Raw genomic sequence first — 16,248 nt, 5'->3', positions numbered from 1 at the left:
AAGAGAAGAGAAGAGAAGAGAAGAGAAGAGAAGAGAAGAGAAGAGAAGAGAAGAGAAGAGAAGAGAAGAGAAGAGAAGAGAAGAGAAGAGAAGAGAAGAGAAGAGAAGAGAAGAGAAGAGAAGAGAAGAGAAGAGAAGAGAAGAGAAGAGAAGAGAAGAGAAGGAGGAGTTTACTCTGCAGAACTGAAAACCAAATAATAAACCCTGTGGGAGCAAGACAGTGAGTTTCAGCCTTGTTTTTCAAGGAAAAATCGACAGTGATTCTGGGTACAGGAATTCTTGGACCTCAGTGCAAATTTCAGTTTCGTCTAATTGCAAAGCAAAGGGGGCAAGATGTGTATTTTGTTGATGGAAATGAGAAGCTGTGGTTAGTTATTTCTCTCTGAAAGTACTTTTGTGTAGATGCAGAGCACTTATGTGGCTGGTTTTTCCTTTTCCTCTGCCCCTCCTAGCTCAAGCTCTAGCATTCCTACTTCTGATCTCCTTGTCTCATGAGGATTAGTCCTGTTGGCCAGGAAACAGCATTATAAGATCATGCATTTCTCAAATTTTATGTCACATTAGTACATTTACCTTAAAATTTTAAGCCCTAAATAGCTGGTATTTAAATAGAAGAGTTGGCCTCTTTTGTAAGGATGTTTGCAATTTCCTGATGTGAAATCCCTTGCCAGCAAGCCATGGAGCAAGCATCCAGTCAGGAAAGAAGTGTCCTTAACAGAAATCATGTTTAGTTCTGGTGTTTCAAGGCAATAGTCTGAGAACAAACGAATCTCTTCAGCATTATGTTCTCAAAACCAAAAACATTAGCACCCACCTACACTGATGCAGGAATTTACTGCAGTGGGACAACTTTCCCCCCCTGCCCCCCAGTATTGTATTCCAAGTTCTATAGAAGACAACAAGAGCTGGTGCTAACACCAAAAAGGTTTTCCAGTTGAGTTTGAAACAAACCCAAACATGTGAAATGGACTCTTCTCCTGGTGACTCTGCAGACAAAGGCAGCATTGATGTGCCCCAAATGCCAGGAGCAGAATTCCTGTGTCTGAGTGTGCTCCAGTGCCACAGCCATAATCGCCTGCTCTGCCTGGCAGTTTGTACAAGCAGCCATTTGTTAGAAAAATAGACTTCATTAGTGATTTTTCAGCTCAGAGTGCCCTTGTGCAGTCTGATAGAACGTGCAGAAGCTGAGCTTCTGTCTCCTGGCTGTAGCATTTTGCATTTCACAGGTGGTGACTTGACTGAACAGTGAAAACATCTAATTTTCACTTCTTGTTTGGTTGGTTTCACTTGACATAATTTATTTGGGTTTTTTTTTTTCCTGTGTAGGTATGCATCCAGTAGTGTTGCAACATTTATTTCCTTTTCACTTAGAAAAAAAATAAAAATTGCATAAATGAAACTTTTTCTTTCCCATTACCCAGATCTATCTTTCCCAGAATAGGTATGTAAGTTATAAGTATTATCTTTCCTGAGGTGAGGTAAATCTGGGCCTGTGGGAACCACAGGAAATGTGTTCTTCAGTCTTGCTGGTGTTGGAATGCTGTATGGAGCCAGGCTCTCCATAGAGCTCTCCTGTCACTACACTGATTTGAAGAACAGCCCTGTGACACTTCAGTGAGTATTTGTGGATAGAGCAGATGTGGGAGACCAGCCTGCTGTACAGGTGGGAAGCACTTTCCCCTCCATATTTTAATCAGTTTGTTGCTTTTCAGAGATACAGGGATGTACTCCTGGGGAAAATTCTCTTTTGAAGGCAGTAAGGGATATTATTAAGGGCTTTCAGTGCCCTGGCTCATGTCACTATATCTTCCTAAATGGGCAAAAACAGGGTGAAAGAATTCTGCAGTTACACCAATACATAACCTCAGATTTGTGATTTTGATCCCCCCTGCTCTTTTCCTTTGCCTGGTGGCAGGTCTTTCCTGTTGCACGGTATAAGCTCCTCAATAGAGATTAGGCCTTTGGGTTTTTTGTTTTGTAGAGAAGTAAAAGTAAACACTCTGCACAAATATTTTAATTCTCTGTGACACATTAAACTCGAGGAATTGAATTATCCTGGCTGGTTGGTAGCAGCAAGCTGTTTTGCCACCAAATTTATTGAGGTTGAACAGTCTTCCAGCAGCAAGAGATGAAAGGTCAGTGAGTCTTTGTCTCATGTAGAAGTATTAAACGGACCTGTACATATTTATATAGCTCTTCTGAAAATCTCAGAGTGGTTGGTAAATGCTAAAGTAAGTGTGAAGCAGGCAGTTACATAATATCCATATTTTACAAATGGGGCTAATCCCAGTTCAGGAAGGTTGGTTGTGCTAGACCACGTAGCATCATTAACAGAAGGAGAAATAATGAGTCACAGCCCTGAGTTCCTTGAGCTTATCTGTATTATGAGTTTCAGGCACTTTAGTCTGTTTGGTTATAAGAGCAGAGGTTATTAAGTGCACACTGCTTAAATAATTTCATTAACTCTATTACCTCTGCTAGTTTTCTCACTGTGCTTGTGATCCGTGCTTCTATGTCAGTGCATGTTAACTTGAGTTGTATTGGGCCAGATTTCTTTTAAAACAGATTATAAAGTACAAAATTATTATGATCAGGTAATGATATTCAGCATCGAATTGTCCTTAATAAAAAGTGTTTGGATTTGAACTTCTACATTTATTCAATTGATTTTAAGATCTTGGTCTTTTTAAATCAGCAGGCTTTTATCAGAGAGTTATAGGCAAAGACTTAAGAATATTGGATCAGCTGAGAATTGAGTACACCAACATGTTGGCTCCTGCTTTTGACTTGGCTCTAGTTAGAAATATTTCATGTTCCACTTCACAGTCTGTCTTTGGTCAGCATTGCCCAACTGTTCGCCCATTTCATCAGCACATTGAGCCATTTAAGGGAGCATCTGATTTTGAAATTGGAAAAAAACTGCTGTATAAAAATAATTTCATGTCCTTTTTAAGGAAGTTTCTATGCAGCACAACTAATGAATAAATAAATTTTATCTTACCTGCATGGTCTCTCAGAAGCACTGTATAGAAGTTAAGATACAGTACAAAACCTCTGTGTTTACCTTTCTTGTTGTTACTTGATTATTCCCAATACTTCAGTGATAACAGTAATAGAGCACTTCATATGCAAAACCCTTGGGGTAGAGATTTGCAAGCTACTGGTGTTTGTTGCCAAGTTTATTTTTTACAAAGCATTCTCACCCATTGCTGGGAGTACCAGCCCACACCTGAGTCTGTACCAGTCCTTTTCCATTTTGTGCTGTAGGGCAGCTTTCTAACATAATCAGACTTAAACTTTTCATTTAGTCTATTCATATGGCTTCTTGGTGTACCACTTGAAGGCACTTGCCCTTTTTAATATTAACATTTTGTCAGATAGACTTTAATAAAATCTTGGAGCTATTACACATTATTAATCATGTTTATTTAAAATCGATGGCGTGACCTGGAAGAGTTTGGTCAAGTTGGCCAAAGAACATCCTCGTTGGGAGGGGATTTGTGTTGCTGTCTGTAGGGAGGTGATTGGTATTTTCATGCAAGGGTCATTTCTAGTGGAGGTTGGGTTGTGGCTTGGTATGGGGACATTATGCAGGCTGGAAACGTGGGAAGAAAATCCCACTGTGTCTGCAGAGTCAGAGTGGTGGGGTTTGGTACTGACAGATGGAGACCTCTGGGGAAGAAGTTTAACAAATACACTGTTAAAAAAGATTCTTGGGGCATCTCAAATGGGAGATACACAGTGGGTAGAAGACCTCCCAAGAGCACCACAGGAGTGGAGGCTCCCAAGAGTCATTATTTCCAAAGTAATTTTGTGACTGAGGAGGATTTAATTTCTCTGAGGGTTCTTCAACTTGTATCTGAAACATGACTGTTCTCCTTTCATGCTAAATATGCCTCAAAGATATATTTTTAATTTTTTTTTTAATGAAACCAGTTAGTAGTAATGATCAGTTACAATATTTGTTAACGCACTTTTTAGCCTTTTTGTACACCTTTTACGCTTGCCTCCAATATATTTATTACTTGCATGCAGTGTTTTCTTTTTTTCTGGTTTGGTGCTTAAGCCCTTAGTGTGAGCCCCAGCTAGATGGTAAAATCTCCTTCAGCAGCTTGCTTATGCTTGTGGCATTAACCTTTCTGCAGGGGGTTGTGATGTTTATTTACAAAATTCCAGTTTTCCACTTACAAGTAGAATATTATTAAGACAGTCTTCTTTTTACCAATTAGGTCAAAGTCCTAAAATTTTAAGACCTAAACCACATGGTTTAGAGCGAACAGATTCACAAACCATAGGTGACTTTACTACAAGAAGAAAGGGTATGTACTTTAGCACCGTATGTATATGGAGCTTTATAAAAATAAGTGAAGCAAAAATTAAGAAAACTGTTATTTTAGAATAACTTTCACTCTGGCATATTCTTTTCTGCTATAGTCTAAGGTCATGGATGCATTTTCCATGTCAAGCAACCAGTTTCCTATGCAAGGAATTAAAGACTTTCTGCTTTGAACGGTGCATGGAAACTGTTCTTTGATATTAACATTAATGTTCTGATCTCCTAAGTTGTAGCTGTTTATATTTTGGATTTACTTTTGTCTGTTGATTTAGAAGCAAGTATATAATAACTTGTAATTTGTGCATAGTAACCTGTGAGTTACTTGAAACTTTTGTTAGGCAATAAGCTGAAATCACAGTTCACGTAGGTCTCCTGAAATTAAGCGAAATATTGATCCTCTGATCATACACTTGTACAGACATCTATTTATGCATCTTAAAGAGGATTGCAATTAATTTGATGGGCTTTATTGAAGATGCTGAGTTGGTGCCTTAAACGGTAACAAGAAGTAGAGAAAATAATGAATATTAAAAATCTCAGAGAAATATCACTGATTACCTTTGGGTTTTAAAGTCCATTGCAAGTGGATGAAATACTTCGGCTGTTCTTGGTGGGCTTTGGACAAAGTCCTGGCTCTGTCTCTGCTGCAGCAGTAGCTTGCCCACTGTTTATTCCTTCCAGGCAGTCTCAGACCTTTACAGAGGACTTGAGCCAAGCTGATCAATTTTTGTGTCAGTCGTGCTTTAGTATCATTTTGCCTGTTACATTCAGTTCTGTCACTACATGCCTGACACTTGATCTTAGTGAACCTGCCAAGAGGCAGAAAACTCATGGTGGGAGGGGGCACAAGGAGAGAAAGGGTTGTTTTTGTGATGGCATTGCATTTTCTTTTCTAAAAACAGTTTTAGGGAGGGTAAAGTTGACAGCAGTTTGACTCTGTGATATTTTTTTTCTCACAAACCTCTTTATATATATTTTTTTTCCCTAATGTTGAGGAGGGGTGAGACAGATAAGCTGGAGGGAGGGATAATGTGTTTCTTGCTAATAGCCTATTTGTGGTTCTGTTCTGAAAATGGAATTTTAAAATGGCACTTTTTTTGAGAACAGTGTTAGCTGTCATGGGTGGCACAAGCTGTCATGGGTGGCACATTGCTCTGCTCGCCTGTGGATGAGCACTGAGCAGGCTCTCCCTGCTGCTGGCTCATTTCTCACTTTTGCAGGCTTAGTCTTAGCTGCAGGTTCTGCCCACTCGTGGAGCTGTGAAACCTCACCAGTAAGGGCACATGTACACAGCCAGGGCACAGTTTGCATATTAACAACTGGCCCTGAGCCAAGAAAAGTCCCCAGAGATGGCTCTGCTGAAACAGCCCATCAGCCCTGCCCTGGGCTTGCCAGCTCAACAAGCCACCACGGCATAATGAGGACAGAACACGATGCTGCCACTTTCAGAATCTCTTTTTCAAAACAGAATTACTAGCTGCAAGTATATGCTGCAAAGTTCTGAAATTGCAGTGTTTTTTAAAAATTTTATATTTTAATTTTTCAAATTGACGTTTCGTCTCATTACCTGAAAATATTAAAGAAATAAGTTAATAGATCATGTCTTTCTGGAAATGGAAATGTCTCCCTTTCCTTACTACAATTTACTATTTGAAAGATAGAGGGTTTTTTCTGTATTTAGGCTGTGAAAATCTATTAAATTTAAGTTTGTTTAGGAATGTTCTGTGCTTTACAATTGTCTGTTTCTTACATAGCAAAACCAGCTCCACTAGAAATAAAACCTCTGCCTGAATGGGAAGAACTACAAGCTCCAGTTAGATCTCCTATCACCAGAAGCTTTGCACGAGAGTAAGTTTCCTGGTTTTTCCTCGTTCAGGTTAATCATTTTTGCTGACTAGAGTGTTAATAAATGTGTGCACATCTGTATCATATTCTTAGCTTGTTTGTAGCTTGAAGTTTCCTGTGGAAGAGTGTGAGTCTGTGTGTGTATATCTGTGCATTGAAATAAAGTGTGTCCGTGTGAAATTTTGTTTTGTGATAATAAATATAAGGGACTGTGTATAACCAAAAAATGTGACACTCTAGTAAACTTGAATGAAAATTTCAGCTCTAATATGCTTATTTTTGTTGTTTACCAGGAGGTTTAAGATATTCGAGATGTATTGTTTGTAAAATAATTCCTGGTAATTAGCTCCTCCAGGTTTCCCGTGTCTCCCAGACCGGATTCAGTTCATAGCACAACTTCCAGCAGTGACTCGCACGACAGTGAAGAGAATTATGTATCCATGAACCCAAATCAGTCCACTGAAGACCCAGTATGTAAAATCTACATCTTAACTACTCTCTTCCTGCGCAGTCCTTACTTTTAAATCATGCAAACACAGATCCTTCACTCAACATCACCCCCTTTATACTTCTAGATCAACAGAATGATAAATCTCCATAGCAAAGCTGTAATTTTGGTAGGATTTCACTGAAGAAGTTAAGAGCATAAAGAGAATATCTATTATATAAAACAGTTCAAGACAAGAATTTTTCTACCTCTTTCCTAGAATCTATCCCCTCTTTGTAATTGCTTGTCCTCAGGCTATGCACCAGTTTAGTATTATGACATCAAGGGAAATAAACTGTCCTAGGACCTCTGACACATGCTTTAAAAAATTGTATTAAAAGACATCTTCCAGGAAATTTAGAAGGAACAGAGGAAAAAAAGGATTAATACTTGTATACATCCTATGGAAACTGAACCATGTGTATTTTATTAGGCTTCTTTCAAAGAAGAGGATAGAAGGAGCCTTTGTGTATTGAGTGTATTTTTTTCCCCTTTGGGGGAGAATTTTCTCAGATAATGAAGCTTCAGATACTCAGCATGGAGTGCAGCTAGTTAGGAAAAGTTAATGATGCACACTGTGGTTTTTCTTTGGTGAGGGAAAGGAGAGAGGGAAAAAGAAGACCCAATAGCAGTAGTTTTAAGGAAGACAACAACAGTAGACCTAGGCCTAAACTAAAATGTGGTTTAGAATATGCATAAAACACCGAAGGAATCCTGTATCTTGAGCTCAGCTTTTTGTCCAGTATAGAATCATGGAACGGTTCGGACTAGAAGGGACCTTAAAGATCATCTTGTTCCAACCTCCCATGCCATGGGCAGGGACACTCCACTAGACTGGGTCATTCAAAGCCCCATCCAGTCAGTTCAGTGCACTCACATGTTTGGGTTCTTAGTAGGGAATACAGCAGCATTTTTCATCTCTAAATCATTTATGTAAGACGTTTTTTGGGGAGGCCCTGTCTAGCACCTTTTTTGTTCTGTTTGTGTGTCTGCCTTCTTATATGGCATGTGCTGGCCCATCTCACTGCCCCTGGACTCTCCTCTAGCAAGGCTGCTCGCTTCCCTGTCCCCTGCTGCTGCTCTGGATCCCCTTCCAGTCTCCTCCAGTGTCCCTGCCCCCCTGCTCACCTCTGGATGCCACATCCCCTTCATGCCATTCCCCATGGGAGCTGGCAGGGTGCAGGCTCTGGAGCTGTGCCTTGTGCCGTGCCTGCTGTGCTTCCCAGGGGAAAGGCACTGAGCAGGGGGGACCTGCTGATATTAAATCTTAGACCCTCTCTTATTGGTAAGTAATGGGTGATGTCCCATTCCACAGGAGAAATATCCCATTTTACACCAGGGAATAGCCCCACCCATGCCCACGGTTCTCCCTGCACAGAATTACAGTTCAACCCAAGCGTTTCTGTTGATTCTTAAGGCTGTTCCAGGGGCTTCACTTCCATACCAAGATGGTGCAATTAATGCCCCAGCTCATTAATATCTTCTGTTTGCTTGCACTGGTCCTATTTTCAGGTTATTCTACAGATTTCCTTTCTGTTTCTTTTGCGTGAATTTCAAGTTTGTTTCCTAATGCATATGTTCTGCCTGCCTAGTTTGTTTGAAATAACAGATTATGTTTTATTTAAAGAGTAACAGCTTTTTTAATTTATGCTGGAAACATTGATACAGAATCTGATTTTTGTATGTTTAATACGCAGAAATTTGTTCAGAGTATTTGAGCAACAAAAATGAACTTGTATCAGTTGTTTGTGTTTGTCCTTGTTACCACTTAACATTAAATGAGTTGGACAATAGAGATATAATGGATAATTTCAATTTTAAAAGCCCAGCCCATTTGGCTTTAGCTCATAAAATACTGTATTTCCTAAAGAACCGGAACATTTCCAGACATCTCACGGCCTTTGTTTTAAAATCTGACTTTTAAAGAATTTTTACTTGTTCCAACTCTATCTTAGCAAGGAATCTGTATTTCTTCATCTTTTTCTGTCATCAGCTTTGAAACATCTTGTTTGGACGTGTCATACTTATGTTTTATTTAATAAAATCAGCAATATTCTGCTTTTTCTTTCAAGTTGCTCTCAGCCTTACCCTTCTGTCTTTCCTTCTGCCTTCCTCTTCATTTTTTGCTGACTGCTGCCCTCTGTCTTCCTGTTTTTTCTTTATCTTTTAGAGAAGAGTCCTTCTATTGTACTGTTCCTATAACACCTGTTAAGAGGGAGGGATCAGGCTGGGAGAGGACAGAGGAGGTGAGGTTGTAAAAGTCTGGGCTAATTGAAATTTAGGTATATACAATGCAACTTCAGGTAGCCCTACACATATTTTCCAAAGTTTTAATATTTTGATCTTGTCAGTTGAACAATACTCTTTGATTTTCAGCTTAATCATAATGACTTTAGAATGAAATGTAAAAGTTTCATTTTTACCTTTGTCACTACTGTAAAGCAGAAATTATTGTAGGTATTTAACAACAATTTAAGTAAATAAAAAAGTTTGTGCTTAAGTAACGCTAAATTTGAGATATAAAAACTACATTTAAAAAGAACAAAACACGCTCTGTTCTTATTTCATGATATGAAGGGGACATTAAGTGGAAGGCACAGATGGGTTTGGTGGCAACCTTAAATTTGGGGGGTGGTTTTTGGGTTTTTTCCTCCCATTGGCTTTTGACTCTGTCCCAGTTTTGACATAGAATGTATCCCCTTGCCATACAGGGTCAATGAAATTTGCATGATTTAAGGGATTGCAAGAGTCTCAGTCATTTTCTTAACCTTTAACATTCTGGCAGTTTATAGTAAACGTATTTAATAATGCACACCACTAGTTTATACATTTGTTGCTGAGGTTGTTTACGTTATGATTTCAGAATTTGTTTGGAAGCAACAGCCTTGATGGAGGAAGCAGCCCTATGGTAAAACCTAAAGGAGATAAACAAGTGGAATATTTGGATCTGGACCTAGATTCAGGAAAGTCTACCCCACCTCGCAAGGTAAGCAGATGTTCAGCTCTGTCAGTTCTGCCATCAGGAGTTCAAAATTGCCTTCGGCAAGATCATCTCAATGGTCATTTCTCAAATGATCGCTTGAGGGACAGCGCTGGACCTTTCAGAGAAACCGGTGCTTGTTCTGTATCTAATGGGGCAAGGAGTTGCTTTTTTGTTGTTAATTTACTTGGGTTTGTTTGTCCCTGTTCCCAGAAGAAGAGCAGTGGCTCGGGCAGCAGCGTGGCGGACGAGAGGGTCGATTACGTTGTGGTGGACCAGCAGAAAACGCTGGCCCTGAAGAGCACCCGGGAGGCGTGGACTGACGGCAGACAGTCCACAGAGTCCGAGACGCCCACCAAGAGTGTGAAGTGAAAACACTGCCTTGCCTCTGAAGAACACAAAGAAGTGAATTTTGGAGAATCACAGAACCACAAAGGCGCTGTTATTCGGCTGTACAGTACCTGATTGCCCGGGGTGGGAATCAGTTCCTCACCGAATAGGATGGAAGCCAAAGGACACTTTGAATATATCAAAGGAACTTTAAGATCATGAATTGGCTCTGTGGTGTCTGGAAAAATCGCAGCCTGTAAATAATATGTAAAATAGTATCACTTAGCTTTCAGAAAACCTTTTGTTCTGTAGTTAACACATTTGTAGTATTACTGTGTTTATGCACTTTTTCAGTTACAATGTTGGTTCAGGTATTCACAGTTAGTGTACCTTAATGCCTAATTCGTCTGGAGAGTTCTTTTTTCCTTACACTACTATTCCTTACAATTTTAGGTTAATTAAGCTACATGTAGATACAGAAATTAATATTTGAACTTCATTTTAACAACTGAAAATTGATTTTGAAGAAATACTTTCACAATTGAATAATCTACTTGAAATGCCAAGAGACGACCGTTAGTTACATACTTGTTTATATTTAATACACACAAGATTATTTGGAAGTCTACAGGTTACCTTCCTAACAAAAAATTGCTGTGAGTTAATAATAATGAACTGTACTGGGTTTAGACCTAAAATCCTGGCTTATATGTTAGTTGTTAGTGGTGGAACTTCTATTGTATTTTATTAATGACAGTGTTCTGTGTTCAATGGGTGAAGATTCTGCAGGGTGGGATCTTACACTTTCAAAGACTGAATAATTAAATGTCGATTAAGCCTGCAAACCACTGATGGCATGCAGTAATATTGTGATCTCACACTTATTAACAAGAAATAACCTTTATATTATTTACAGAAGGTAGAGTATATAAATCAGGTACGTACCAAGCACTGTTGTGCTAATACACTGATCAGGTTTAGACAATGAGCTTTAGTTTTGTACTGTTTAGAAGTTCTAATGTCAGTTTTCAGTTCAAGATTAATGGGACAGTTTGACATTCACTTTTTGTAGTACTAGCAAAATACTGTGATTTTGAATTAGACATTAATTCAAATGGAAATACTATGTTTTAACACCATAGTGCCCTTCTTATGAGCTCTATTTTACTTTAATCTCCTGCTTGGCCTTATATTTAAATCCCTATGCAACTGATATTTTATATCTCTGTTTTTAAAAATTAGATAATATACCTAAATGATCCCCTTGTAAACCACTTGTTGCTCTTTCCTGGTACAGGATTTTAAGCTCTGTATACTGTGATCCTTTATTTTACTATGCCAGTTCCAAATAATAATCTGCCTTGGTTTAGAAACACTTTTTTGTTGTTTGGAAGAAGATAGAATTCTTTAAATACATGAATGAGTTAGGTCTAGATAGAAAACTTACTAACACTTTTGTTTTATAAAAATGCCCTCAAGTAAGTGGTTGGTTTCATTTTCCTGCCCAATTGTTTTATTTTGTCCAGGTCATTTAAAAGTTGAGCATAAAGCTGCATTGTTTTCTGGCATGTTGGCCTTCGTACTGTGCCTAATCTACCGTCGGTTGTTTCTCTCCCCTCACAGCCACAATCTACAGTATGTAAATTATCTTATTCTTAACAAAGGTTCTTTTGAAATTAGTAATATTTTGATGCTTTGAATGTTCATTTTAAAAAAAGAAACTAAACACAATGCATTTTTGAGGTGAATTTTAAATAAATCAAGTTGTTCGGTTTTGATGTGTAAACTCTGTCCTGTGAAGCAGCAAACGGATGTCAGTGTGTCTGGGAAGGTGCCTGGATACCAACCACGTTTTGTTAGAATTGTAGATTGCCTCCTAGTACCTCTCAAAAACCACGTGTACAGCTAGAACAATTTTTAACATTAATCTCTGATTTAAAACCCTGCACCAAGAAGCCAAATAATGTGAAATCTCACTCTTCTGGGAGCCAGGAAAAAATCAGTTTCCTAGGCTGGCCTCTCACGCTGAGCTAGTGATAGAAGGTGGGTTTGCTCTAGGTTTGCTGATATCAGTCCTTGATTTACAGATTACTCTTACTCTTTCTTCATCTAAAATTTGGCAGGATTCACAACATCATTTTTTATTATGATTGAGAATCCACTCAATTTCTAGGCTTTTCTCCTTTCTTTTGTTAAGGAAAACAGTTTCCACGCTGTACAGACAGTGTAACATTTTCTAAGTAGCAGTCTACAATTTCTCTTTAATTAGATTTATAAGCAGCTTTCTCTCCCATATTCCAGTATTACATTTTCCATACTTATATGTTGTCCACGGTATGTTCAGAATGAGAGGTGTGATATTAACTTTTGATGATACATCTCATTTTCACCAGTGAAGCTACAGGAGCTTCACAGTGCAGATCTGTCTGAGCTCTTGAATGGTCTAAGGATGTGACTATAAAATTGAAAATATGACTCCTGAAGTTGTAGGTGGTAGAAAGCAAGTGAAACTGATGTCAGCCCTGTGTCACTTCCAATTGCTAGTTTTGTGAGGACACTCCTGTTGGAGGCAAGCTGGTGGAAACTCCAGCAGATACTGGTGCAGAAGTAGCTTGTCAGTGTTGCTTGTCAAGTTTTCTTTTTTCAAATAGCTAACTTTTTCTTGTTTCACTCAAACTATATGGTACCAGTTTTCATTGCTGTATGTGTCACTATAAATTGCAAATACATATGTGCAGTATGTCTTTTACAAATACACAACATCTTGCTCTTAAAAATCAAAAGAAAACTTGGTGCCTTGTGCACTAAGATTGACTTGAGAGGTGATTTGGTATCATTCCATGGTGTGATCTGAACATAAAGATCTGGTAAGTACCAATGGCCACACTTTTACACACTGTGATATAATCACTATTACCTCATGAAGTGCAGGTGCAAACACAGCTGCTCTGTTCCACTAAAACTTTGTAATGTGACATAGAAAAAGGTGAAAATGTGGTCATAGTCTTTTTTCTTTCCTGACATTTGTATTTGTGTAAAAAAATAGTAACAATCCATTCATGTATGGCAGTTGTGACATAGTGCCACACTTAGGGAGTACAGACAAATTACAGAATGGCTGTTTTGATTAAGTAATTTAGAATTCATCACTTCTTGTAGCTAATTAGGGAGTGATGGGCACCTCTGTAATTTTCACAGTGCACTATGAGCCAAGCAAGATTTTTATCAGAGTGAAATTTAAGTTTAGCTATTACTGCAGCAGTAAATTTGTGTGTGTGTGTGTGTGTTTGTGTGTACATATATATATATATATATATATGTATGTATCTAATACTCTGGCGAAACTACTTTGGAAACTTAGCAGGCCTGGACAGAAGTTCCATTTCTTCCTCAGCTATAGAGGTTTGTGTCATGAAAAGTGAATGGATATTTATTTGCTCAAGGAGAAGGTATTGCCATCCAATATCAGCATGCAATTTGGACAGCCATAGTGTCACTTCATCTGTTGAAATATTTCCTACCTGTACTTCTTAAGAGGCTCAGCACTATCCACAGGTGCAGTTAAATTTGGAGATTATCTTCCATATTTCCTACATCTGCTCTTGATCTCTGTGTATTGCATCAAACTGCTTCTTAAATGTTCATTTCTTGTTCTTTGTTTTATTACTTGGGGATACTAATATGGTCCATCACCACAAAAAAGGGTGCTTGTCTAGCAATTAGGGTAATAAGTGTTCCACAAAAACATTGTGTTGAATGGGTGTAGATGAACCAAACCCCAAGCAATGAGGTTTCTGTCTTTTTGCCTTAACTGAACAAACATTTTGAGTTGAGCTCTCAGCCTGACAAGGTGCAGAGTGGGATACAAAGAAAAGGTGTTGAGAGGGTTATGAACAATGTCTTTGACATTTTAAGTTTTCCAGAATATGTTTATGGTTCCACAGCCCTGGTGTTTTCAGTAACAAAGTGGGAGGAGAACAAGTACTGAATGCATGACCAGTTGAAAGGTTTTTGCCATCTCATTGTTAGGTAAACAGAGCTAGACTGTTCTGGTGCCAGTTTTCTTTCTAGATGGTCTAGAAAATAAAATTTCCATGTTTTGTTTGAAAGGGATGATCTATGTTTGCTTCAGCTTTTTTATAAGCAGCAGGCTAGCTGAAGTGTACAGTTTTGTAATCTGCTATGCACACACACAAAATATTTAACTTCAATATGCTAAAATGGAATAGAAAAAAATCCCGTACGGTTTAGAACATAAAGCACCAAGTTGGTAAAATGGAGACTCTCAATGTTTTCCTGCAATTTTAAAGCCAGCACTTGTAGTAATCATCATGATTCTCTCTTGAAAATTTTCCCAGGATATCTCATCATTGCCAAGCCTTTTCCTGGTAAGTTATATCTGCAGTGAAATAAAAAGAAAATGTTCATCACATTTTCAGAAAGGCCAATCCTAAGAAGATTTTAATAAATGCTCTTTGAAGTCCTGGTTTAATGTGTGTGCACAAGGCTTGCACAAGGTACCCAGACATCTGATTGTTTTTATCAGAAGGCCAGAAGAGGAGAATATAAATATGCCTTATTTTCCCTGAATTCCTACCAGACTTAAAAATATGTAAGTTTTCATATTTCTATGTGCTTTTCAGGGAATATACTTCAAAGGAAGGAATTACTACTTGCTTCTGTGCACTTGTGCTGGTTTTTGTACAACTATAAACCATGCAGACTAACTGAAATGTTTAGGGATTTTTTCTTTTCATTATGTGTTAGGTAAAGGATGCTGGCCTGGGAGTTTGGAGATGCCTCAGACTGGCCTGCTGGTGTACCTCAGAGTCTGGAGTTAATTGCATCAAAACAGTGATTCAACCCCTCTGCTGAGGTGATCTTCACAGTAATACCTATAAATCATGCTGTGCATATATAATTAATTTTTTTTAATTAATCATAATTGAAACCCAAATGTTGGAAACAAATGGTGTTTAGAGTTAAGCTCCCTAATCTCCAGTTAGGCATAGAGCAGCATTTGAAAAGGCATTATGTGTAACAGGGTTCAAATTCCCCAGGCACACAAATCCATTTAGGATCTTTTGAGGAGAAGAATTCAATATTCAAGGCACTGCTGTCCTCTTTAAGTAAGTGAAAGTTCCAAGAATTTTTCAAAATCTAATTTCTACTCAATTATGTAAATATAAGTTTAGGAATTAAATTTGAAAAACACTTCTTGGGTTTTAACTATATTTTTTCCTCCATAAATGAAAGAAGTGGTGATTCTTAAGACATTTTTGCCTTTAGCTCTACTCACTGACAGCCCAGTATGAGGAAGCACAAAATAGACTTGGCCCTTGAACTATTAGTTCAATAGTTCCTTGAACTATTTTAAAAAGAAGGAAAAAAGTAAAGGAGCCACTCAGGATTTAGCCTCTGATCCCCTCATACACCATGGGGTGCAGCTGCCCCCAGTTCCAGTGCTTGGCTCAGAAGTTGGGACACAGATCCTGTGGCCAGTACCAGGGAAGCACCAAAAAAGCTCTGAAAAAGTGGTTTGCTTAAAAACAAGAGTTGAAACAAAAATTTAGTTTTGGAGAGGGTTGGTGGGTTTGTTTCCTCTGTGTAAAATGATTAGGATAATATTTAGGATTGTGATGCAAGTATACTCAGTACTACCCTTTGGGAGCCGTGCTGTATCTCACCATTGTTCACGCCAGTTTTTTGGTATCTGTGGTCTGTATTTTTTGTAGAGCATTTGGTGTAGCAGGAGAAGGGCTATCTTTCAAGTCTGGGGTCAAGGATCAGAAAACATTGGCTCCCAACAACATTTTAAATTTAGGAATAAATTTCCAATGGATAGTTCTAAGATCTTGAGATATTCCTTTAGTAGGTGCATTGTGTATAAGGATGGAAACTTGAAATGAAGCGAGTAGTTATTTTTCTGTAAATGGGATGTTATTCTGCTTTAAAAAAAAAACCAAACAAAATGTTTGAAAAGTAAATTATTTTAAATTATCCATTCTGCACACACAATGTCAGACTTTTCTCTTAGTAGTTTTTATCTCCCCTGCATCATAATGATCTGAATAAATGCTGTTACATTTTCTCCAGGACTTAATTCTTTTGTGAAGTCTTACTTTGATTTCCCATGTCTTTCTGATATGATTTTCCCCTCAGCTATTCTCTTTAATTAAAGAAAGGTTGAAAACCAATTACTTTTATAACAGCTGCTCTGTTTTCTGTGAATGAGCAGGAGGTTTTTTGAACATAGCAAATCTGTTGTGA

General features: G+C 38.2%; 1 protein-coding gene across 8 annotated transcripts in view; it reads left to right on the top strand.

The window, feature by feature from the left end:
- The window catches only part of GAB1 (GRB2 associated binding protein 1), a 94,959-nt gene extending 83,195 nt beyond the window's left edge, over positions 1-11,764 (top strand). For 6 of the 8 annotated variants that reach the window (XM_014878967.2, XM_088164126.1, XM_088164127.1 and 3 more), the window contains exons 7-11: positions 4,230-4,319; positions 6,091-6,184; positions 6,528-6,651; positions 9,532-9,654; positions 9,862-11,764. In XM_014878967.2, coding sequence (XP_014734453.1) covers positions 4,230-4,319; positions 6,091-6,184; positions 6,528-6,651; positions 9,532-9,654; positions 9,862-10,020 — 590 coding nt within the window. In that variant the 3' untranslated portion in view covers positions 10,021-11,764. The remainder of the gene's footprint in view (positions 1-4,229; positions 4,320-6,090; positions 6,185-6,527; positions 6,652-9,531; positions 9,655-9,861) is intronic. The other 2 variants (XM_014878971.2, XM_088164131.1) reach the window with 1 other exon arrangement.
- Positions 11,765-16,248: the final 4,484 nt, after the last annotated feature.

The sequence above is a fragment of the Sturnus vulgaris genome, chromosome 4, assembly GCF_052056855.1.
Source record: "Sturnus vulgaris isolate bStuVul1 chromosome 4, bStuVul1.hap1, whole genome shotgun sequence".
Classification (NCBI taxonomy): domain Eukaryota; kingdom Metazoa; phylum Chordata; class Aves; order Passeriformes; family Sturnidae; genus Sturnus; species Sturnus vulgaris.
This window is presented reverse-complemented; position numbering and strand designations above follow the sequence as displayed.